Source organism: Oryx dammah, unplaced genomic scaffold, assembly GCF_014754425.2.
Source record: "Oryx dammah isolate SB20612 unplaced genomic scaffold, SCBI_Odam_1.1 HiC_scaffold_11232, whole genome shotgun sequence".
Classification (NCBI taxonomy): domain Eukaryota; kingdom Metazoa; phylum Chordata; class Mammalia; order Artiodactyla; family Bovidae; genus Oryx; species Oryx dammah.
Genome location: NW_024080625.1, coordinates 531787 through 557164, shown reverse-complemented (window position 1 = coordinate 557164; position 25378 = coordinate 531787). Strand labels below are relative to the sequence as shown.

General features: G+C 49.0%; 2 protein-coding genes across 2 annotated transcripts; both read right to left on the bottom strand.

The window, feature by feature from the left end:
- Nucleotides 1-4739: 4739 nt before the first annotated feature.
- On the bottom strand, nucleotides 4740-8782 carry LOC120861281 (dendrin-like). Its single transcript, XM_040236910.1, has 2 exons — nucleotides 8551-8782; nucleotides 4740-8155 (listed from the first exon to the last, which is right to left on the bottom strand). The coding sequence occupies exons 1-2, from the start codon at nucleotides 8757-8759 to the stop codon at nucleotides 6271-6273; spliced, it is 2094 nt and encodes a 697-aa protein (XP_040092844.1). The 5' UTR covers nucleotides 8760-8782; the 3' UTR covers nucleotides 4740-6270.
- A 2924-nt stretch (nucleotides 8783-11706) lies between these two features.
- On the bottom strand, nucleotides 11707-25243 carry LOC120861280 (5'-AMP-activated protein kinase subunit gamma-1). The gene is made up of 12 exons (XM_040236909.1): nucleotides 25142-25243; nucleotides 20775-20823; nucleotides 14571-14680; nucleotides 14293-14374; nucleotides 14138-14196; nucleotides 13954-13999; nucleotides 13798-13852; nucleotides 13384-13510; nucleotides 13135-13300; nucleotides 12949-12986; nucleotides 12542-12688; nucleotides 11707-12411 (listed from the first exon to the last, which is right to left on the bottom strand). Exons 1-12 carry the CDS (start codon nucleotides 25148-25150, stop codon nucleotides 12307-12309), a joined length of 993 nt encoding a protein of 330 aa, XP_040092843.1. The 5' UTR covers nucleotides 25151-25243; the 3' UTR covers nucleotides 11707-12306.
- Nucleotides 25244-25378: the final 135 nt, after the last annotated feature.

The window sequence follows — 25378 nt, the reverse complement described above, 5'->3', positions numbered from 1 at the left end:
CCTGTATGATCATTGGGGTTAAGATCTGTCGACTCCTCTGCCACAGTCGCACACAAACTCTTCGTTCTGCCTCAAGGCTTGCTGAAAGGAAGTTCTGACCATCTGGGGACAGTTCTTGAAGGGCACATCACCAGCTACCGGTGTCAAGGATCTTGGCAGAACCCAGTGCTACACTCGGAACATTGCCACCTTGTGGTGCCTCTTGGGAGAGCTACTGGAGGGACCCCAGCAAAGGAAGCAAGGTCATCCCTGGCGGGTGCGGGGCATAGGGGAAGGATGGTCACACCAGGCAGCAGTAACCCCTCCCTTATATATAGACCCTGAACTGCTGTGCCAATGTTCCTGTGGCACAGTTTTATCATCTGTTCCTTCTTTTCGCCAGCATCTGCTGAGAGCCTGCTCCAGGCCAAGCTTATAGGCGATACAGAACTAAATCAAAGGCACTACCCTTGAGTAGCTCATGGTCCAGTAGAGAATGACACAAAACCTCTCTGCCCCTCATCTCTCCCTCAGTTCTTCTCACTAAAGCTCAAATGTTTGGTTGTTTAATATTTATTTATTTGGCTGAGCTGGGTCTTAGTTGCAGCAAGCAAGATCTTTTAGTTTCAGCAATACAAGCTCTTAGTTGCAGCATGTGGGATCTAGCTCCCCTAGCTCTAGCTCTCCTAGATCTAGCTCTCCTGCATTGGGACCATGGAGTTTTAGCCACTGGACCACTAGGGAAGTCCTCAAATGTTTTATCCTTGCTTTCCTGGGATACTTCATGATGTGGTTCCCATACATCATTTCAGGATCCCATCCCTTTGCAATTCTGCCTTCCCCAGTGCCTGTGCTGTGTTCTCCCACCTCTCTACCTTCACCACACCCTGGAAAGAACCTTTTCCCCATCTCCCCTGGCTGAAATTCATCTCAAAGCTGCCTTCCTCATGAGGGTCTTCTAATTTCCCTTGGCAAAGTGGCCTTGCCTCCTGACGCACCTTCTTGGCAGGGCTTTCACTAAACCAGCAACACATACTGGCTGCTCCATGGGTGGAACATCTGTGTATGTTATTCATATTTGTATTGGCTTCTAGCTTTCTGAAGGCATGGACTCTACGTTTTGTTCATCTTGGCATCTCTTGCAACACTGAGCTAGGCACATCACATGCCCTCATTAAGACAGATGGATGGATGGATGGATGGATGGATGGATGAAGGAAGGAATGAATGCATAGATGGATAAATTGATGGAAGGATGACAGATGAGTTGGTGAATGGATGGATAAATGGATGGGTGGGATGTATGGATGCACAGATGAATAAACAAAAGGATGGATGGATGCATGCATAGATGGATGGATGGATGAAGTAACTCTTCTCTAAGAAGATTCACAAAAGCTTATGTAAGGGACTTGCCTGGCACTCCAGTGGTTAAGACTTCCCCTTTCAATGCAGGGGGTGTTTGGTTCGATCCCTGGTTAGGAAGTTAAGATCCCACATGACTTGCAGCCAAAAAACCAAAATATAAAACAGAAGCAACAATGACGCACCAATGAAGACTTTTCAAATGGTCTATGTTAAATAAAACTTTAAAAAGAGGCTAAGTTGTACCAGGAGTTTCAAGGGAGGGAGCCGCCACAGCAGGACATGGAGAGGAGATAATGGATCCAGGCTGAGCCTTCCTTCACTAACACGTGTACCCTCAGTGACTGGTCTCTCAAAAGCTTGGGTATATTCTAACTGCTTAGAAGTTGCGGGTTGGGAGCCATTCCTTCCTTTATGCTCCCCTAGACCCTGCGGGAATGCTTTTATGAACACATATTACATTGTACTGCCTGCACTGTGATGACTCTGTGGGTTTCCTCTTCCAAACCCCTTCCCCTGTTTCTCATACAGCCTAGATATGTGAACTCCCTGAAGACAGGTAACGGGTCTGAGTCTTTTGTGTGTCCCTAGGGCCTGGCGTCCATGTCCAATGGGTGAGTGAACAAATGAATAACTGGGGGAATGCACAAGATCTACATCTTCATGTTCACCTACCTCTCCTTGTCCTTTCCTCACGCACACACACTCCTAACGACAAGTCCCAGAGTTATGGCCTGGTTCTTTGTTTCATTTACCCATTTGTGATCTATCTCCGGAAGTCCCAGGGCTCTCCTGAGAGTCTAAAGGGGGAGGGGGCTCTTAGCTCCCTTCAGAAAGGGGCTTCCCTGGGAAGAACTTGGCTGGTGGAAGGGTAGGTGCATCCTGTGGTAACCTGAGGGCTGCTGCCCAAACCTGAGCGTACTCTCCAGCATTGCCGTCCCTACAAGGCTGTCCCAACGTGCGTTGGGGGGGGGGGGTGCGGTGTAGTTGTGGCCTCTGTCTTGAGGCTGGCTGGCTGGCAGACGCAGCCAGATTTAGAAGTCATTTTCACAGCAGGGAGCCTCCAGCCTCCCACCCACAGGGCCCTGCAGGGCCAGTCTGAGATATGGCTCACCCAGGGCTGGCCCCCTGGGCCTGTACTAGCTCCTCCCCTTCTCCTCTCTTACCCTTTCTCCCAGATCTTTAGCAGCTGGTGCTGATTTCACCCTTAGGCAAAGATGGAGGAGGTCCTGGGGGAGGGGGTACTGCACTTGACATCCCAACCACCCATGTGCTCTCAGTACACCATTCACCCAGTCAAGGGGCTGCTTGTCTCCACCCCAGGAATCCCCTCTCCTCTCAGCCTCTGCTGCCTCTTCCTCCTATTCCTCTACCTCTACTCCTCTCTTCCCATCTCCCAACCTAATACTCCCAACACTAAAGAAATAGCCCTAAAGAGAAATAACAGAGTTCAATACATATATCACTTACTGTGTGCCAGGAGATGTTCTAAGTGCTTTACATATTGAATCATTAATCCTCCCAACAAGCTTATGAAAAACACAATGTTAATAACTTCATTTTGTAACTGAGGCTGCTAAGGCACAGAGAGGTCGAGTAACTTGCCCAAAGTCACACAGCTAATATGAGGTGGTGGTGGTGGTTTAGTCGCTCAGTCGTGTCTGACTCTTTCGACCCCATGGATTATAGCTCACCAGGCTTCTCTGTCCATGCCCAGGCAAGTATACTAGAGGGGGTTGCCATTTCTTTCTCCAGGGGAATCTTCCTGACCCAGGAATGGAACCTGGGCCTCCCGCATTGCAGGTGGATTCTTTACCGACTGAACTACAAGGGAAGATCCAATATGAGGTAGATGCAAGATTTAAACCCAGGCTGCCAGGTCCCAGAATCCATGTTCTGCATACAACACTGCCATAGATCTCTAACAATGACAGCAGTCTGCATAAGCTCTTAAAGCTACCCTCCTGTGTGTTCAGCCTCAAAGAAACCTAGGCAGCATTGTGGAACACCCCTCCCCAGGAATAGCCCCTCTACTTTCCCATGCACCTCACCTCTCCTGTCACTCCCAGAGCCTGAGAGCCCCAGGGCTACAGCAAAATCCGGGCAGATGCTCTCACTACTGCCCTGGTCTTCCTCAGTCTTCCTCCTAGCCCGAAGTCCATCCTATTCTTAGGCCCAGAGGTCAAAGGCACACATCCCTGAGCTGGACCAGGCTCACCCTAGCTTGGCCTCTGTTTTCACTCCTGCCTTTATCTTCCACATCTCCTCTGAATGTATCCTCAACTCCAGTCAAACCAGACCATTTGACAATTTCCTAAACAAACTGTTTCCCTTACATTCATGCCTCTATTTTTGCTGTCCTCTCTGTTTGGAAACCCTTTCCCCAAATGCTATCTCAGATGCCTACCTCCTCCATGGAGCCTTTCATGATCTCATAGAATCTGTATAATCTGCCTTGTTTGATTCTTTGTAATACTTAACACCCACTGCTCAATCTAGCATTATTTACGTGTTTTCCCTTCACCCCGTCAGGCAGGTCTTACTCATCTCCTTCTTGGAGTTCAGCTCAGTGCCCAGTTCTTCTCAGGTGCTCAGTAAATGTTTAGGAGTTAGAATCAGCAGAAGTTAGAACTGTAGGTGGAAGGAAGACAGAACTCAGAAACCTTTGATCTCTGCCCAAGGTGAACCCCCACTTACTTCACTTCCTCCAGCAAGAGCTAACTTGAAACCTGGCAGTCCAGGCAGGTTCTGAGATGGACGGACCTTCCCGGGTGACTCTGACCAATGTTATCCATTTAGAATCAAAGCCCCCAAAGACCCCTCCCCCCGCCCCCGCCCAACCCCTTTCACTGAACCAAGGTCAGACACCCAGTTTAGGGTCCAATTCAGCGGCCTCCCTACCCTGCCCCCCTCCCAGTCCTGCCCAGTCTCTCCGGGTGAGGGTGGGGAGCGACACTGAGATAATTGGAGACCAAAACTCTAAGTGGTTTGAGAGCGGGGCTGGGGATCGGAACGCTGAGCCGGAGTTGCTGTTGGCAGGACTCGGTGGGGGTGGGGGGCAGAGGCGGGGCCGAGGGCCGGGCCAGGACTCGGCGACTGAGTCTGAGCGAAGCCCCCGCGCCTGCCTAGTCGACGGCTAAATTTACCCAGGCTGACTCAGCCCTTGCCCGGAATGGGGGGTGGGGGGAGTGCATCGAAGCAATGGGAAGAGTCAGCGGGGGTGGGGTGGGGGGCAAGGAAGGGAGAGTCCGCACGGGGGGAGACAGGGGTGGACCGGCGTTTCCATCAGAAAAAGGAGTCTCCTCCACCGCCCACCGAGCAGGAAGGAGCGCAGGAGCCCTGGGGGGAAGGATGCTGTGGGGAATGGGTCGGTGAGAGGAAAAAGATGCCAAGGCTGGACAAAGGGAAGCTTAGATTTATTGAGCGCCTGCTGTGTACCAGGTACTGTGCAAGGCGCTTTACATACATTATCGCATTAAGTCCTCACAACAACCCTGCGAGGTAGGTGTTTATAAACCCCCATTTGACGGATGAGGAGACTGAGGCTCAGGGAGGTGAAGTGATTTGGCTGAGTTCACATGGCTAGTAAATAGAGACAGAGGTGTCCGAGATCGAAGAGAAAAAATACTTGTGTCTGAATCCCAAGCTGTTTGGTGTGGACGAGTACAGAGAAGGGCTCCGCGCGCTCCAGAGGTCTGCAAGGCCAGAGGCCTACTCGCGATCTCGCATGGCTGGAGACGGCGGGGCAGGGGACCCGCGCGCAGGAACTAGGGAGCAATTGATTAACTGGCAGTGCCGGGAGTTGGCAAGACTCGGGGACTAGCTACGAGGGAAATCCGCGACCTGCGCGCGCCCCGTAGTGGCTACAGCGAGTATCACACCCCACACCTACAGGCTTTTGGGGACTAGCCTCTTCCTTCCCTTGTTGGTTTCTGGAAGAGGCAGAAACATGTAAGACATTCTCAGGATTCTCTCAGATGGGTGATCCCACCTGGATGGGAAATCGTGGTAACTATTTAGAGCATCACCGAGGAACACTGGGGAGGAGGAACAGGGGAAGGCCTAAAGGTCCCAAGCTGCTTCATTGGGTGCCTTCCCTCCCCAGCTCAGACCACCACAAACTAGGGACAGTGAAAAGGCCACCATCCTGCCCTGCCTCGGGGATCCTACACATAAACCTGAGAGACTGGAATAGGAGCCCTTGCCCACTTACTTGGCTCTTCTGCAAACCCTGAACGGTCTCTTGAATTGAGAGTGAATGCAGGTGTCCATGAAGCCACCCAGAGACCCTCAGACTCTGTTCACTTATTCCTAACTGTCTTGTGGAGGGGAGGATTGAGATAAGAGCCTCTCCTAGGACTCCAAAACATCAGGAATGGACCTCAGAACCCCCTCATTTTACATACTATGGGAACTGGAGAAGGGAAATGACTTGCTTAAGGTCACCCAGCAAATCAGTGTCAGAGTTGGGATTGGAACCCAAGATCTGTGAAACCAGTGACTCCTCTTCTGCTTTGCTGGTGGCTTCTGCCAAGCGCCTCTCTGTCACCTGATCACCTCAGTCTGAGGCCTCTCCATCACCTTCTTCCTTCTGCCCAGAGGCCCTGCCCTGCAGTTGCCCTGACTATCCCACCCCTGCCCTCCTGCCTAACCCCACCTAGGCCTCTCTGCTCAGCTCCATGTTAGTGCACTGGGCCCTGCAGAAGACCTTACCCACAGGCACTGGGTGGAGCAGGCATTCAAGTCTACTGCACACCCTCAACTCTCCTGAAAAAAAAAAAAATCATGTATTGACATGTGCTCCCTCTCATCTGTGTGCCTTCTATGCTGAGTACAGGAATGGGTGGGTATAGGTAAGGGGTACAAGGAAGTCTGTGAGGAAGAAAGGGGACACAAATACAATAATGGGCCTCTCACTGTTGCTCCCTATTTCCCTGTGGTCCCCTTAATGTCCCTCGCCCCGAAGAGGACCTCCTCGTTTTTGCTGATGGCACCTACAATCTCTCGGGCATTGCCATTCGGCTCGGCTGTCTTCCCGCCTTCCGGGGGCCCGGTCCACTCTTTCCGCCAGGAGGCGCCCGAGGCTTCTGTGTCGCTTGCATCAGAAGAGCTGCTATGGACGCTGAGCTCCGCAGCTTCGTCTGAGTCGGAGTCCGGGGCGGTGTGGCGGCGGATGCGGGACACGGCTTCCCGCAGGGCCCCGGCATAGGGTCCAGGGGCTCGCGCCCAGCCCCGGCCTGCGCGCCGCAGGCCGGACGCCACTTTCTCCGATCCCTCGGCACCGCGCGCTCCCCCCGAAGCCGGTGGGCCTAAGGCTGAGTGCTCTGGGCTACCTGGCTGCGTGGGGGGATCCTGTAGGTTTACTTCGCCAACCGGGAGCCCCAAGATGCGCGAGGCGCGCTCCTCCAGTGAGGAGTCTGCGGGCTTCCCGCCCTCAGCTTCGAGCCCGCGTCCCTCACTGGGTTGGAGAGAAGGGCGACTGCTCAATGGCAGCTTTCGGCAAGGGGAGGGAAGGACCGCGGCCCCCTCTCCCTCCTCTTTATTGGGTTTCGGTTGGCTGGGGGCATTCCCCACAAGGCGCGGCACCCCGGCGGGCAAAAGCTGCACATGCTGGGTTCGAGGGGTCGGGACGTACTGGGAGCGTATCACCACGCAAGTGGCATCAATGACAAAGACGCCTTCCCCACGAGCGGGGCCACGGGAACTTCGAGGCAGGGTGTGGGGGCGTCGGGTCACCTTCCAACCGTCCAAGGTCTCGGGTCCTGCCTCCCCTCTATGACCCAGGGACTCTCTCCATCCCGTGCCTCCTGGAGCCCAGGGTCTGGGAAGGGTCTGGCTATGCCGGGGCGGCTGCTTTTTAATGGAGGGAACCCAGCGTTTGGGGAGCCAGGTCTGGTCTCTCCCTTCCCTCCCTTCCCCGGAGCCCTTGAGATGGGGTCTGGACCTGGGAGTGGGGCGCGGGGGGCTAGGGGTGGCAGTGGCAGACCCCGCAGGAACGGTGCCTGGGCTCCCAGCGGCTTTATCTTGGGGATGGCCTTCGCTACCACTCTTCAGGACAGCAGCAGCCAGCCTCGGGCTTTTCTCCGCGGCCCCCTTACCGGTATCCAGCCTTGGCCTGTCTGTTCCACAGCCTGGGGATCCCCCCAAGAGACCCCGTCCCTGACGGAGACCCCAGGCCCCTAAGACGTCCCGGTAGATCCGAGGATCTAGCCTCTTCTTTGCGCACCCTCCCTCTGTCCTAGTCGGCGCAGAGGTTGAACAGGCCCGCGCCTGCGAGGGCTCGGGGCCTCGCTTAGTCCCCAGGGTCCTGTGGGGGCCCTCGTAAGAAGGTGGAGCCACGTAGGGTGGCGGCCGGTCCCAGCGGCGTCGCGGGGCCATCCCGGCAGCGCCTCTCAGCAGCAGGTGAGCCTCGTAGCTGGGGGGCCCTGGCCGCCGACCAGCCCAGGGCCCCGCCCACGCCGCCCCAGGATTGCTCTGCGGCTGCGCGGATGGACGGGGCGGTCGCCCCACCGACCCCAGGCGCTCGGGCCTTGAGGGAGCTGGGAGCCCTGCAGAGTGGGCCACCCGAAGGGCGTTCCGAGGCTCCGGGCGGGGCCGGCCAGGGGGACTCCTTCGGGCCCCACCAGCCTTGCGCCTTTTTCGCTCGGTCTCCTTGGCCTCCCGCTCCTGCGACGCCGCTTTCCTTTTCTCTTGCTCCCGGGCTCGGGCCTCGGCCGGGGGCCCCGCCCGCCAGTTGGTCGCCTCCTGCAGCACCCTGGAGGCCCAGGGCCGGCGGGGCAGCGGCTCAGGGGATCCCGGGCGCGGCCCACACCTGGGACAATGAGCAGGAACCCAGGTGAGCAGTTTGTGGGGGAAGGGAGCCGAGGTCCGGGGAGCTGGGAGCGCTGGAGGCCACTTGGGGCCACCGGGTGGAGGGGTGTGTGTGAGTGTGTGCGCGTGTGCACGTGCGTATATGTTAGGGTTGAAATCGAAGTGGGACTCCTCACCATCTCTCCATGCACACTTTAACAGTATCTGCCCCATCTCACCTGCCCTTTCTCACGCCCACTCCTGTGCCCCCAAACGGGATGAGTCAGGCCCCAACCTTCGGGATGGGATTCGGGGAGGCGTGGGAAAGAGAAGGCAGCGCTGGCTGGTGCCCACGGGAAGGTCCGGACCCCAATCCCTGCCCCACCTCTCTCTTCCCCTTACCCCTCCTTCACTCACGTGCGGCTCTGGGGCCCGCGGACCCAGTGGCTGGCCTGGAAGTCCATGAACTGTCGAGGAGGGGCGCGGCGACTATAATGACAGGAAATAGTCTTCACTTCGATCACCAGCAGCTTGGATTTCTGCACCCAGAGGCAGCTGCCAGACTCCTCATCCTGGAGCTCCCGGGGGCTATCGGGCCCCTCGGAGAAGAGCTGGCCATCCAGCATCCTGCCCCACCCCACCCCGGCCCCCCACCCTCCCACCCGCCCCGAAAGCCCCCTCCCAGCCCGGGGAGCTGGCGCCCACTGCAGAGCGGCAGGCCCAGCGACTGGGGACTATATATACCCAGGCACACGTGTGTGCCTGTCTGTGTGTGTGTGCGCGCGCATGTGACACGGCGCGGACGGCTCCGCGCTGCTACCTCCCCCACGTGCACGACCGCCCCCTGGGGCCCGGGATTGGGCGCCCCTTCCCACTGCTCTTGTCCCGCAAGCCTGATGGGACCCGCACGAGTGGGCAGGGGAGTTCTTATTCTTGCCAAGATGACCGTGCCCCCACCCCCGCCCCCGTCTCTTCAACCTTCCCGCCGTTTTAACCCTTCATTCTCCTGCTTCTCGGGGTGCCTGACCAGCAGGTGCCTGACCAGCAGCATTCTGTCCCTGACATCCTGCCCCAGACTTTTATTTCTTCATCAGGGAGGTGATGGGAATGGAACTCAAGGTCTCCGCCTGCCACTCTCTGCTGGTTTCCAGGGGGTTGGGGTGCAGGAAGGGCTGGCCCACGGCTGGGGGGTTTATTTTTAGCGGCAGTGGCGTTCGGGTGCAGAGAGATGAGTAACCAGCTTCCATGCGGTGGAGGGAGGAGGTGGTGGCTTGCCCGCAGCCTTTGTGCAACTCTGGGGGAGAGCTGCCTCCAAGCTCAAAAAGGGTCACCCCCACACCCTTAACTCCTTACCCTCTCAGTGTTGTGCCCAGGGCTGCTGGCACAGCAGGACAGGAGTCTGTCTTAGCCATCGAAGCTGCCCACACTTTCTCATCCTTAGATGTTTGTCCTTGGGCACCCATGGAGCCCTCTCTCTGAAGCAGGCTCTCCCAACCCCCAATCCAGAAGCCAGAATTTGGGGGTCCTACTGTTCTCTGCCTGAACTCTGCTCAGACTTGTGGAGGAAGGAGTGCTTACGCATTTGCACCCTTTCAGAGGGTATAGAGGAGGAATGGCATGTTTCCTTGGCTAAACTAATCCCCTAGCAACTGAAATGACACAACTGGCTCCCATTTTCCAGTGTAGCACTCTGTCACCACTACCACAGTGCCTAGCTTGTTCAAGCCCCACCTGGAGTGGTGCTCAAGGTGCCCCCCTTTTAGGCTCATTCTGTCCTGGGTGGGGGTGGTTGCCTGCAAGCCTATACCAGGTGTCCCCTGATTCACCATGGTAATGTTAGTGGCAGTGCAGCCCACGCCAACCCTTCCATGCAGAGACTTAGCAACCATGCCTGGCAACCATGGCAGCAGCTCCAGTGGAGAGGAGGGGTGCGGGGAGGTGGGAGCAAAGTGTGTACGGCAACAGTGCTGAAGAACGGATAATGCACCTCTCCTGAGGAATAGGTTAGAAGGCTATGAGGCTCCCACTTTGTCCCTTGTCTTTCCTTCTGCTCCGTCCTCATACCCTGAGACTGCCTGGTTGGGTTTTTTGGGGGGACAGGAGAAGCAGATCCCAATTTGTTTTCTACTAAAGTATACACAGCCCTTGTACATAGACCCTTCCTTTTAAGGTGATGAGCCAGGAGGGTTGTTTTAGGACGGGCACTGACTTACTGGGAACCACGGAAACAAAACCCAGGCTTCCTGCTCCCTAACATGGACCTTTAGAGAGAACCCAAACATCCTCTATCCCATCCGCTCAGCCCGCTTTACACCTACCAGCTATACCAGTGGGGTGGCTCTTGCTTGAAGCCGCTTCCTTCCACCCAGGTCCCACCAGAGCCCCAAGGCTTTAAAAGTCCTTGCCTCCTCCCTAGACACGATGGAATGTGACATAAGGCGACATCTGTCCTTTCCATCATGCACACACCCACACACACATAAACATACCCTAATTCTAATAACGTACAAGCCTCCCTCCCTCAAGTGTGGGAATGTGCTGTGAGAGCTTTGAAGGGGCGAATGCAGAAGCAGGGGTTTGGAGAAGCCCCACAGCGCAGCACTGAGAGAAGAGCTCGGACCAGTGCCCGGTGCTTTTCCCTGTGTTCCATGGAGAAGCCTGCTTTGGAGGAACCAGTACAGAATAGCCGGGGTCATGAGTTATCAGGCACGGTCTGGGCAGGGGCAAGGAAGTACTCAGAAACTCCTTCAAATCTGCGGTAGGAAATGGTACCATATCTCTAAGGCAGTGGTGAGACAGTCTCCAGAATGTGGTTCATACCCAACCATCTAGCAGCCCTTATGGTGCCTGTTGCTTGGACTACTGCTTTGGTCCACACTGTTTCAGCAGAGGGAGAGGGTCTGACAGGGTGACCATAATCCTGCTGCTCCCCACCCCTCACTCTCCAGCTCTTATCTACCTTGGAAGAAAGGGATTTATGAGTTCAAAGACAGTGTTGGTTCAGCAAAATCCAGAGTCCAACCTTCCCTAAGAAAAGTGGATGACAGTGGCAGGTCCCTCTGCCAACCCAGAGGAGACCCTGGGTCTTTCTCCTCTCTGGAGACAGAGGCCTAGCGCTATTACGGGAGTTTCCTTGGGTGCCAGCTACGGTCCAAGCAGAGGAGAAAGCGAGGTGATAAGGGGACTGCAGGGAACAGGGTGGGAAACAGTTATGAACAGAGAATTAGAAAGACAGTGAATCTGGTGTAGTGGTAAAGTGCGTAAGTTCTAAAGCAAGACTGTTTCAGCTCAAATCCTAGCTCTACCTTTTATTAACTGTGTGGCCGTAGGCTAGTTACTTGGCCTTTTTGTACCTCAGTTAAAAAAAAAATCTGTAAAACTGAAATAGTATCTACTATTGTTCTGAGGATTAACTGAAGTAATATATGTAAAGCATTGCGAATGGTAGCCGGCACACAGTTTAATGTGTGTGTGTGTGTGTGTGTGTGCTGTTCTTGTTGTTCTTAATGATGAGCTGAAGAAGCCATAAGAAGTAGAAACATTGGAGCAATTACAAAAATCAAACACCAAAAAACCATGAAGAGGCTCCTGTCATTTTAATTAGGTTTGCCAGGAAAAGCAATAACCTCAGCTAACCACTCTGCCCTCCTCCTCCCTACAACTCTCATCTCCTTTCATATGCATACAGCACAGGAACCCAAGGGTCCTCCTCCCCATGATCCTCCCCACTCCCATTAGAGGAAGAAATGCCACTACATGGACTCAGCCTCCTCCACACAGCATGAAACATGATGAATAAAAACATCTTTATGCAGAGTTCTGTTGTGCCTATTTTCTTAGGGTGGAGTCAGGGACACAGGCAAAGGCTGGGTGAGGTCTGGGGATCTCTTAGAGATCAGGATTTGCCTGAGGAGCACAGAGTCCATAGGTCACTCAGAAAGGGGGCTATGTCTAAAAAGAAAGGGGCTAGGATGGGCTAGGTGAGGATAAAGAGAGCTAAAAATCCATTTTCCTTCCTTCCCAACACGTTCCCTCCTCCCATGTAGAAGGGTAGGGGGCTCCTGGGCAGGGAACAGTCACAATTCTCTAAAGGTCTCATCTGTGGTTCCCAGAGCTTTGGGCAGGCAGTGAGTGGGGCATATGCCCTGGTGCTGCACGACCCCTTCCCCTGGCTCAGGGCTTCTCTCCGCCTGTGAGCACCAGCGCCTGCAAGATGTCAGACAGGGATACAATCCCCTTGACCACATCATTCTCATCCACCACTACAAGTCGGTGAACCTGCATAGAGCCAGGAGGGAGAAAGGGATGTTTAGTGCCAGCCTCAGTTAAGGTGGGCCCTTCAGTCCCCATCCTCCATGCCAAACCTGAGCTGCTCCCCCAGCTCCTTCTGGGTTGCTGGCCCCCCTACCTCTGCTTCTACCAGCCTGTTGATGATGGCTTCCAGAGTCTCATGCAGGTAGCACTTGAGAACACCCTCAAAGTAATGTGATCGGTGTTGCAGGGCTTTGGTCACTGACACATCTAGGTTGTTGTAGGTCTTTTCTGCTGCCAGGTTCTGGGGAGAGAGAGGAAGATTCATGCAGGGAAGCAAAGGAGTCCCAAACCCTGAGCCCACCCCACCTCACAGAGTGATTTCAAGTAGGTGTCAGCCATGCCCACAAGCCACGCCCAGCTCATTCAATTCCTTTTCAAACAGAATTTGAAAGCTTGGAAGCTTCTAAAACCCTTAGGTCCCAGAAGAGACTCTTCTCCCTCTCCACATTCAACACCCCACCCCTTTCCCTACCTCCCAACCCCGCCCCCACAATCACTCACGATAACATCAAACTTGGAGTAGATGTCCACCACACGCCCTAGGGGGACAGAGGCAGCTCAGCAAGGAGGATCTGGCATCCAAGGCTCCCCCTGCCTACAGAACCACCTTCCAGGCTGAGCTGAGGGGACAGCAGATTTTCCCACAGCCTCCCTGGAGCCCTCCTCTCCCTGTGCCTGATCCCTCACCTTTCTCATCCACCACTGGCAGGGCTGAGACTCGGTGCTGTACAAAGATGCCCAGAGCCACGTACACAGGGGTGGTGGTGCGGACCATAGCAATGTTGGCATAGGTACCAATCTGTAGCTCTTCCAGAGACTTAGACATGAACTCTGGCTTGGGGAACTCGGTGATCTGAGGAAATAACCATCACCTTGATTTTTTTTCAAGGCCCAACCAGTATATAAGAAGTAAAAACTGGGCTGAGGAACACTTACAAATAACTTGAGGAACTTGAGGATGCGCTTGTGGGTGAGGATGTACAAGGTGTTGCCTGATTCCGGGTCAATAACTGGCAGCCTGTGGATCTTGTTTCGAATTAATGAAGAGACAGCATCAAACAAGCTGCGGGAAGGTAGGGATTAACGATAAGTTCCACAGTGGTGGGCCTGAGGGTGCTGAAGTAGCTCTTTAGAGTGTGCTTACAAACAGGGGAAACAGGTGGTTAAGGGAGAGGAGCAGGCGGTTCAGACCAGACCTAAAGAATGTGTGTGCGTGTGTGTGCATGTGTGTGTGTTTGGGAGGAGTGTCTTTTTTCTCTTCTGTTCCTGGCTCTTTGGGTATCTAGGGCCTTAGCTATGCTGATGGCAAGGCTCTTTCCCCTTCCAGACAAATGGGTAGGTGGAACTCACCTGGCATTAGGAGAAATGCAGACAAGTGGTTTAAAGGAGTCCTGTAGGTACACCTCTGAAGGGAAAAGGGAGGTTCACAAAGTATTACCATGAAAAACTGTTTCCCAGGAAACTCTCCATCCCTTTATCCTTTCACAACCCTCGCTCTCCACATACCTCTCCAAGTTTCTATCTTGTGTTCTTCCAGCTCATAGATCTGCACCTGAAAGCAGAGGCAACAAACTTGAGACTTGATCTCGCTGCTTTATTAACCCCTTGTAGTTTGCTTGGAAGAAAGGAAATGAGAGTGAGGGACTCTGGGCAGGGAAAGTGGTTTTGGTCATGGGTTCAGGAGCCTTACCAAGGCTGATTTATAGTAGCGGTGCAGGATATTGATGAAATCAGTGATGGTCAGCATGCCTAGAGGCCAAGATAACAGCCCTCAGCACTGCTCAAAAGCTTCTCTCCATGCCCAGTACAAGATACCAATAAAACAGTGTTCCAAAAACTGCTTACCCACAAAACTCTGCTTCTTACTATCCCACAAAGGGGCAGCCCGGACACCATTAGTCACCAAAGCAAAGAAAGCTTTCTTTACCTGTAGTGAAAGAGTAATAACCACAAAGGAAAATTCACAGGAAGCAGGGCTGGAAAAGAACAGGGGTTGGGTATGCTGGGGAAAATGGGAGCCTAACCACATAGAAGGACAAGCTTATCCTTGGGATGAGGTAGGATGAGAGGTACTGAACCAGAGGCTCCGAGGAAGGGGTGACGGAAAAGAGGATTTCACCCACCTGAAGGGAAGTATCAAATACAACCAGTTTTGAGCTTGTGGGAATCAGGTCATAGCAGCGATGAGACTTCATGAAGGAAGTATACACACTATTGTTGGATTCCGGAGTCTCTACATAGGGTAGGATAGTTAGTAGCTTCCTCCCATGCAACAACTCACAATCAAAAGAGGCAGAAAATAAAAGTGTGGTAGTTGCTCAGATATTTACAGCATGATTTATAAGGCCCCCTTATAAAGGACAACAGGAACACATATTCTGTTTTGTTGCTATTGTTCCCACAAAACCTGGATAAACTCCTTAGAAACCATTTCATCCAACTTCACCCCCAGGAAGAACTGTATCTATTGACTCCTTAGGCAAAAGATGGCTGACTAAAACAGAAAATCTATAAAACTTTCATTAACCTGTTCTAGTCTAAAAGTTTTTTTTTTCCTCACCTTTAATTCATTTTCCTTCTCATATATTTAGCACATTTTCACTTGTTCTCTTTCTCAATTAAAATGTAATTAAGCTTCTTAAAATCCAAGAAGTAAACTTCTTAAAATTCTTGTTAGACTCACAGATGAGGAAGTCATGGCCCAAGGTGGGCCATTTTAGAACAGCACTAAGTTAGAGCCCAGTGCTCAACTGACCTGCCCGCAAACAACCTGAGAGTCCATCTTGGGATGCCTGTGTGAATCAGAGATCACCCCACCTACTCTAGACAATGGCTGTGTTTGCCTTTCCATTCCTCTGACTTTAACTGCTTGTTCTATTAGAGCAGCAACCCCCAAAAGAACAGCCCAAATGTGCTACATGGTATGCTTGTATATCTAAAAATATTACGTCATTTAATCTGTAAGGCAAATATTGTCATTTTTCATCTGAGAAAACAGACAGAAAGCCATAAAACAAAAACTGCTCAACGTCATATCATCAGTAACGAGAAAGGCTCAAACACAGATCTACGTGATTCCAAAGTTCTTAAATACTCTTAAATCCTTATCAGTTGTTTTTTTTATTTTTAATTTTTTTTTTACCAAAGTTATATAGGTACACAGTTTAGAGAGTCAAATAGTTCTATAATTTTGTTAAGAAAAACTGCAGTTCCTAGCACCCACCTCCTTCCACCCCTCCCCAGAGATGAAACCTCTTTAGCTGATTATTTTGGTACTTATTTCTATGTCTATAAATAATATGCTTATATTGCTACCATTTTTTTTTTCACTTTTAGGCATTAACTATTATCACGCAAGGAAGATGACAGGCACTCTCTATTATCATATGAGGAAGATGAAAATTTTCAATTCTATTTCCTACCAGGACCCCCTTATAAACCTGTACCTCCTAACTCTCCATTCTCCCAGAAGTTAAATTACATCAGTGTTTAAATAATTTGACTGAATATTCATTATTCTGAGCTACCTCAAGTAGTAAAGTCTGATTTTTTTCTTCACAACTTTATTTTCCTGGAGTTAATAACTGTCTTTTTGTTTGCTTAGTTCTCTATGTTTAGTACTTATAACTAATTCAGTCCCCAAACTCCTTACCAATTGTTTAAGTCTCCTTTCAAGAAGTTCAGAAGCATGGGAGAGTCTATCAATTTAACTACCCAAAGAAGTCTCTCTGGAGCCTTCTGACCTGCCCAAATCCGGGCTGGTCTGCCTGCCGTGCACTTCTGTCATCTTGAGATCTTCCTTCATTTCCATCCTGGGACCCCTTTCACGTCTCTCCTGTATTAGCACTCTTGTGTCCTGTATCCCATGATTTCCTCTTTTTTGATTATTCCCTTGTTTTGGTGAAGCACATTTTCCAGTAGCTTCCTGAGAAAGGGTGCATGGGAGGTAAATTTTTTGAGATCTTGCACCCTGCAGACATCTCTATGTTACCCTCATCTTTGATTTAAATTTGTCTGGCTACAGAATTCTAGGTTGAACTTTATTTTCCTGCAGAATATTGAGGGTTCTGCTTCATTGCCTTCCAAGCTTCTGGTGTTATTGAGTTTGGGGTCCTAGGCCCTTCTGATTCTTTGTATATGTCTTGTTATTTTCTCTCTGGAAACTCAGGATCTTCTCTTTGTTCGGTGTTCTGAAATTTTATGATAATTGTGCTTTGGTGGTGGGGTGGGGGGGGTGAATTTCACCCGTTGTGCTGAATATTCAACGAGTTCTTTCAATGTGAAAACTAATGTTCTTCAGTTCTAGGAAATGTTCTTGAATTACTTCCTTGATTGTTTCCTTCCCTCTGTGTTGTCATTTTTCTCTTTCTGTAACTTCTATTATTTGGACTTCCAAAACTAACCCTTAACGTTTGTTTTTGTTGTTTTTAAAACACAGTAGTTCCCCCTGCCCCACTCACCTAATCCAGGGTTTTACTTTCCACTGTTTCAGTTACCCATAATCAAACCTTGTCTGAATATTAAATAGAAAATTCCAGAAACAAGCAATTTGTAAGTTTTCAATTGTGTGGCTTCCTGAGCAGCGTGATGAAATCTCTTGCTATTCAGCTCAGTTCCAGCCCTGGGAGGCAATCATCCCTTTGTCCAGCATATCCCATCTACTACTCATTAGTAGCTCTCTCAGTGATCAGACTGTCATGGATGTTATCGCTGTGCTTGTGTGCAACTAACCCTTATTTTGGAGGACGTCTCTGATGGCCTAGTAGTTAACACTCCGAGTTTCTTGGAGAAGGAAATGGTAACCCATTCTAGTATTCTTGCCTGGGAAATCTCATGGACAGAGGAGCCTGGCAGGCTACAGTCCCTGGGGTTGCAAAGTCTGGCACTACTTTAGTGACTAACAATAATAAACCCTTATTTTATTTACTAATTGGCCATGCATATGTAAAATTGAAGCCCTGCTCTCTGTGTGTGTGTGTGTGTGTGTGTGTGTGTGTATGTGTGTCTGTGTGTCTGTGTGTGTGTGTGTGTGTGTGTGTGTGTGTGTATATGCTGAGGTTGCTAAGATCTATGATAAAAATGTATCTGCTATCTGTGAAACTGAGAAGAAACAGGAAATCATGCCAGTTTTGCTGTTGCAACTCAATTGCAAAAGTTATAGGGTCAGTGTGTGAAAAGTGCTTAGGCAAGATGTGAAAGGTATTATGTTTGTACAGTAAGATATTTAGAGGTAGACAGACTGAGAGACGCAGGTTTGATCCCTAGGTTGGGAAGATCCCCGGGAGTAGGAAATGGCAACCCACTCCAGTATTCTTGCCTGGAAAATTCCTTGGACAGAGGAGCCTGGCAGGCTATAGTCCGTGGGGTCACAAAGAGTCAGACACGAATGAGCACACATACACCTTATTCTTATTAGACTGACCGACCACATTCACATAACTCTTAGTATACTGTTATCATTGTTCTATTTTATTATTGTTGTTGTTAATCTCTTACTGTGCCTAATTTGTAAATTAAACTTTATCATAGGTATACACGGGGCTTCCCAGGTGGTACTAGTGGTAAAGAACTCGCCTGTCAATGAAGGAGACACAAAAGATGTGGGTTCGATCCCTGGGCAGGGAAGAGCCCCCCGCCCCGAGGAGGGCATGGGAATCCACTTCAGTATTCTTGCCTAGAAAATCCCTTGGACAGAGAAGTATGGCAGGCTACATAGTCCGTATGGTCGCACAGAGTCAGACACGACTGAAGCAACTTAGCATGTATACACGCATAGGTATGTATGTGTATAAGTCAGGATATATAGGAAAAAAATTATATATACAGTTTAATACTACCTGTGGTTTCAGGCATCCACCAGGAGTCTTGTAATGTATCCCCCAAGGATAAGGAGGTACTAACCACTGTTTCTTTTTTCTATTTCCTCTTTTTTCACTTTTTTCCTTTTTCATTATAGTTTATTACAAGATACCAAATACAGTTCCTTATGCTATACAGTAGGACCTTGTTGTTTCTTTTATATATATAGTTGTTTGTATCTGCTAATCCTATACTCCTAATTTATCCCCCTTCTTTCTCCTTTGGTAACCATAAGTTTATTTTCTATGTCTGTGAGTTCACTTTGATTTTTAATTCTTACTTTATGAGAGATTTCTTCAACTTGATTTTCCAAACCTCCTACTTAGTTTAACACTTTTGCTGTTATATTTTTAATTTGTAAGAGCTCCTTTTTCCTTTTCTGAACATTCCTTTTCTTTAAAAAACTGCATCCTATACTTGCTTCATGGTAGAAATATGTTCTCTGAGTAAGTATTAACGTTAGTTTTTAAAGTGTTCTTATTTATGCATTGACTTTTCCTGTTTTTCTTTTTCTTTTTTCTTCTTCATTTGGGGGGACGGTTTGGATCAGTCTTTTCAAATTAGAGGCTTTCTTTAGATGTCTGGTAATCCTTTGTTTAAAGGAGGATTCAAACCATATTTTAAGAATGGAGACTTTAAAGCTGATTAGAAGCTCTATGTGTGTAGATGAGCCTTGTTAACTGTGAACCATTAAGATGGGGAACAGTTAGTACTTATATTTTTAGGTTTTTCCTTCAGTGGGATTCTGAAGAAAAGGATTATTCATTTGACTTTGTGCTTGAGGATGAAGTCTTTTCTATCAGCATTCTGAAAACTGAGTTGGGTAAAAGGACTAGGGTCTCAGCATCCAGTATAGTTCACCCCACGCTCATGTTTTCAGCACAGTACCTCAGCCCCTTTCTGTTCCTCCAGTCTGTGCCAAAGTTAGGATGGGCCATTTTCCAGCTGCACTTAGTGGGATAGGAAGTCTTGGGATGTGACTCCTCCTTCGACCTTCGGCGCTTCTGGGCTTTCCCCTCTGCTAGTTACAGCTGAGTTTTCTCAGGTATGCTAAGGCATTTACCACTCTTCTGTCTGCTTTCCAGCTTCCAAAAATTCATTGCCATTGTCTCCTTGCTTGTTCTACCTATTTTAATGGTTTTTGTACTTTCAAGAATAATTCCTTCATGGTGGCTTTAGTGGCTTTTTATGAAGGAACAAAAGTAGATACATGTATTAAACCCACCATCTCTAACTGGAAGGCCACCATTGTTCTGCAAATTTGAAAACTCACAGACTCCCAAGAACGTGTCTTTTGACACCAGTTCAAGACATGCTACAATGATAGTTAAATAATATTACAGGCTACAGGCCTGCAAACATATTTGGTTTGGTTTTCACAGTATTTAAATAATTAAAATTAGCTGCCCAATTACACAATTCTGGAGATTTATAAGAATCCAAATTCTCAGCTTCTTTTCATAATCAGAAGATCTGACAAAACTAGGTCTTGAATTCCTAAAGAGCAGCAATTAACCAGACTAGGCTTTTAGATGCAATGAGAACCACAGGTTATTGTAATCTTATGCAACCCACGTCACTACTTGATCCATGTAGACAATTTGAGTTTCTTACCCCTGCCTCAGTTGATGCTAATGCAAATGCACTCAGAAACACAAAATAAGCACTGACATCATGGTGCAGTCATCAATTATAAAGAATCATCCAGGTAATTCAAAATATGACTATATTAACTTTTTTGGATACTAACGACATGAAAATAGAACATTTAAAAATTCTTGTGGAGAACTTACAGACCTTTAATAATATATCCCAGAATCTCATCCCATATTTTAATCCTCTGAGAAAGTATGTATTCCTAATGCCATAAACATGTCTGAGAAAGACTGAGAGTGTTCCTGGGCAAAACCCTTTACCAGAGATGCCTATAATTTTGCTTCTTTCCAGATGACCGGGTTGGATCACCCTGCTCTAACCAGGTATTTGGGCAGATGCTGGAATTCCCTTCTCCTGTGCCCTGAATTTTAGGGTTTAGTGCCTCTATTTCTGGATTAGTTCTAAGGGTTTTCAAGTCCTTTCTATAATATCTTGTGTATACTCAGTGGCTTTAGTGAGATCACTGGATGATAAAATCCTAGTGGCATTGTTTGGGCTACTCAGAACATACCAGGGACTTCAAACATGGTTAGCCAGTCCAGAGTTGCCTATGAAAGTTCTCCCTGTACCTCAAAAGTTTCTCTCAAGTGGTCTGATGACTGAAGATATTAATCATCCTCACCCTGCCCAACATTTATTCTTAGGTGATCTTGGAAAATCACTTGTTCCTGATTTATGTAGTTTGGCACATTATCTGGCCCAGCCTTGATTTTCCCAGGGAAGACTCTGGGAAAAATTCAAAAGCACTGCTGAATAAGAATTAGGATCGGGCTATTGTTTTCATACCAGTTTCCTTTCCTCAGTAAACTTACCTTGAAGATGCTCATTTTCCACAGCTGGGTAGCTATCTGAAGAAGGGACCTGGAAAGACAAGAGAAACAAAGATTCAGCCTATCTTAGGCTCCATCCATTTGAGCCTGGCAACATTCGGGGAAGGGCTGGTGAACTAATGACTTCCTTTAAAGCACTACAAGGTCCTTTAGAAATATTATCTCATTTAATCTTTATAACCCTGAGGTGAATACTATTATCAGCCTTATTTTCACAGATTAGGAAACTGAGGTTCAAGAAATATTAAGCAAACTGCCCATGGCTGGCAAGGGGTGAAATGGGGATCTGAATACAGGTCTGTGTGGTTCCAAAGCTCATGGTCTTACATACTACATTGGTTAATGAAACATTAGGACTTAAAAGCTGACACTAGAAAATATGAGCTTAAAGTTGGCCCCACAAGACTTTCACAGACCTATTTATAAAAATATGGAAGCTGGAGAGACAACACTGCTTTCCTTCAAATAGTCACCAAGTGTAGGTGTAGGCACCCGAGTCACTGACATACAGCTTACCAAAAGAGAGTGCCGCATCTGGGGAGGGTCCCAGCAGCTGACTGTCAGCAAGGATCAAAGTTTGAATGACTGAGGGGTAGATGAGAAGAATAAATGTTCTGAAACTAGGGAACTGAGTCTTCTCAGCACCCTTGTGAGTCAAAGGCTGCTATCGCCCAGAGAGGGCTGGTTTTCCAAGTTTCCTTGTTTATGACAGTCTGAGATTAGAAAGTGCTTTGAATACAGAGAAACCTTCAGAGCATCTCGGTGCTCCCTCAAGTGGGAACATTTGGAAATTTCATTGTTATCTAGGAACCCAGGAGAGATCATGTTCATTTTTGTCTGCTGGAATCAATAGTTTTGACTCTATTTGCTCTTTTTGGGTAATATTCCCAAAGTATCTTAAAGTCACACTTCACAGTGACTTTACTCCACAGCTGCAGTCGTAACATGAATTTAAAGGCCTTGGCTTAAACCTGGGAGGTTGGCTGGTAAACAGGGTCAGGTTGGTTGGAGAGCTCTAAATTTCCCTCCTCTAATAGGCCAGGGTAGGGGCAGGGGGGTAATCTCCCTCTCTTCTCTCTAGGCTGCATAAGAAAGACTTTCATCATGGCCTGGCATTTTGGCATAGCTATCGGAACAACAGCCTCATCATTTATAAGTGGGAGAGAGGACTGTTTAGCAGTAAAGCAGTCTCACAAAGACCTATACAAAGAAACAGAAACAGTGACTTCTGTAGCAATTATTGTACCCACCATATGATACTTACTTCACTGTGCTACAGTTATTTTGTTCATTATCTATCTGAACAGACTGTAAATTCCTGGAAGCCTGAAACTATCTTACACTTCTTTGTATCTATCACCTAGCATGTGGGTTTGCATATAATTCTCAAGTGTTTTGCTTTTTAACACTCAAACTGGTAATGATTCACACTGATATGGACAGAGAGATCTAAGACTACATTACAGAGAAAGAAAAGAGACATACAGCTAGAGACATAGATACCTACATAAGAGTCAGATACAATTGAATATGATTTTCTTTCCACCTATTTCTCCACAAAGGAGTGGGGCAATTATGTCTACTCTCTCTACATTTAATAAGACAGGGGACTTGAGACTACTGTACTACATAAGTTGTTGCGAAGTCGCTTCAGTCCTGTCCGACTCTGTGCGACCCCATAGATGGCAGCCCACCAGGCTCCCCCGTCCCTGGGATTCTCCAGGCAAGAACACTGGAGTGGGTTGCCACAGAGACACACCCTATATCTGCTACAAGATTCACAATTTCTTCCAAACTCCTGATCCACCTTTCCAGTTGTTTGCTGGACCACCATAGATGTCACAGAGACTCCTCAAATGCTTCAATACAAGATAGAACAGCATCTGTCCCTCCAATCCTATTATTTTTAACTGTGGTTCCCACCTCTGCTTTTGCATTGCTCTCTTCCCAGGTGCCTGAACTGTGGTCTTGATTTCTCCAAGAATGAGCTATCCTAACATGCCTGCTTAGAATGATAGGGTGTGACCTAAACTTGTCCTTAATGTCTATTAACTAAGCTGCTATGTTAGAAATAATGGCCTCAAATCCATCTCACTCCTTTCCACTTTCACAGTTTTAACATAGCCTCTTACATCACATTTCTGCAGCATTCTCTAAACTGTTATCCCTGACAGTTTAAGAGAAGAAGAAATCTATTTCCTCTTCAATTCATCTTTCATGCTGTCACTAAGTTCTCTCCCCAGGCATCTCAGGAACTTGGAAGGGAACTACAACTCCAGGAACCAAGAACTCACTACTCTCTGAAGTAGCTCCTCCATTTACAGAAAGTCACTAGGAATATTCTTAAAGTACACTCACTACCTTGCTCATAAATCGTCTGTGTGTGTGTGTGTGTGTGTGTGTGTGTGTGTGTGCGTGCACTGTCATGTCCGACTCTTTGCAACCCCATGGACTGTAGCTTGCTAGGCTCCTCTGTCCATGGAATTTTCCAGGCAAGAATACTGGTGTGGTTGTCATTACTATTCCAGGGGATCTTCCTGACCAAGGATTAAACTTGTGTCTCTTGTGTCTCCTGCACTGGCAGGCAAGTTCTTTACCACTAGCACCACTTGGGAAACCCAAAATCTTCCATGGGTCCCCTTATTACAAAACAAAGTTCAAACTTAATGTGGTATGCAATATCTTCAACCTGACCTCAACCTACTTTCCCAGTCTTTTCTCCAACTATGACCAAAATCCAAAGCTCCAGCAACATCAGCCACTGGCTGACCCCCAGTTAAGCGCTACACACCCCAGTTTCTATGCCCTTGCTCACACTGTTCTCTCAACCCACAATGCCCTCTTGTGGGCTGACAGTAATTTCTCCCTCCCCTATGCTGCCACAGTCCTTTTTTTGCATCTTAATGATAGCATTCACTACAGTCTACCTTAAATAACAGCTGTCACTGACTTGCCCTTGCCTCCACTGCAGCTAGGCTAAGCATTTTCAAAGTGGGGTTTTTCTTTTTTTTTCATTTTATTTATTTATCAAGCTGCACCACGTGGCCTGTGGTATCTTAATTTGCCCGCCAGCAATGGAACCCAGGCTCTAGCAGTGAAAAGGTTAAGTCCTAACCACTGGACTGCCAGTGTACTCCCCCCCCACTTTTTTTTTCTTTTTAGAACAACTTCTATTCCAAAAAACTTCTAATCCAGTACATAAAATATGGCTAAATTAGAAAATCCATATAAAAATGCTTTGTAAGCCATAATAATTTATAAGTAAAAAATAACATCATTTTGAATTTAATGGAATAAGACCTTTTATTTTTGCTCAAAATTCTCCTAATCTATAAGAACTTACTCCCTTGCCTGGGTGACCAGTTGCAAATCACTTTACTTTGGTTTGATTTCTTCTTTATAATCTGAGGGACATGACCTCTTTGCAGGCAGAGAAAGAGCACAATAAGGGAATTACTCTGGGCTCCTAACTGATGGAGAGAAAGGTGAACTTGCAGCCGTCATACAACTACAGTAGGAGATGATAAAAACCAGGAGAGGAAGAGCTACTCTGTTTGACAAAGAATACATGGAAGGAAGGAAGAGAATGGGAAGAGTTCCAGAGTGCCAGATCAAGGCTCCTGAGAGTGAGGAGAGGTACAAAGAGATAGTAGGGGACCTGCAGCAACTCTGGGAGGATGACAGGGCCCTGCCACAATCTGTCAATGCCTGCTACCCAAGAAGGAGATAGGCCAACACACCTGCTTAGAATCGCAGGGCAGGGCATGACCTAAACTAGATCAGGGACACAGTGGCCTCTAACACTGGAAGATTCCCTCCTTCAGAGAAACCCCACTTTTCAGTCTTATTAAGGCTAAGTTATCTCGCTGAACACCTCAAAGCAGTATAAAAGTCTTTCAGACGTCCCTCCTGCCAAAGATTCTATGGATCACACTCGGACAACTGGGGACCGGGTGCTATCTGCAAGCGGGGGTCCCTCGGAACCCCCTGCTTCACGTAGGAAAGCTGGCTCACGACCCTTCTCTCTCAGGCAAACCTCTGAAGGGCTTGAGGTGCTAAATGAGGAGGCGGTCCAAGATCGCCAGGGAGTGCGTCGGTTTCAAGGAGGGAGGCAGGAGTCATTACCCGCTCGGGCTTAAAGTACCGTGGACCGAAGGCAGGCACCGGCGCGGCCCAGTCGCTGAGATGCGCTCAGCGAAAGAGCGGAGGAGCAGGGTCACGGTCTAGGACAGACACCCTACTTCTCGTTGACTGGGCACCAGCGCCGGTCCCGGTTCCCCAGTCCCCTGACTGGGGTCTCGGGCTCCACAGCGCACCCCCGCCTCCCGCCACCTTCCCGCGCTCCTCACCGCCTCCATCGCGAGAGACGCCGGCTGGGTTCTTTCCCTTTAGGAAGCTGGCCCGGGGGCAAGGGGGCGGAGAAGGCCCCGCCCCACGTCCGGTACCGCGACGCACTTCCGCCAACGTCAGAACGTACGCAAGCCAAGGGTGGAAAGCGGGGAGCTCACCCTTCCGGTGTGTCCTGGCCTCAGTAACCGCCCTCCCCGGGTCCTCTCAGACCTCACTGATCCCACGGACGGCGAGGG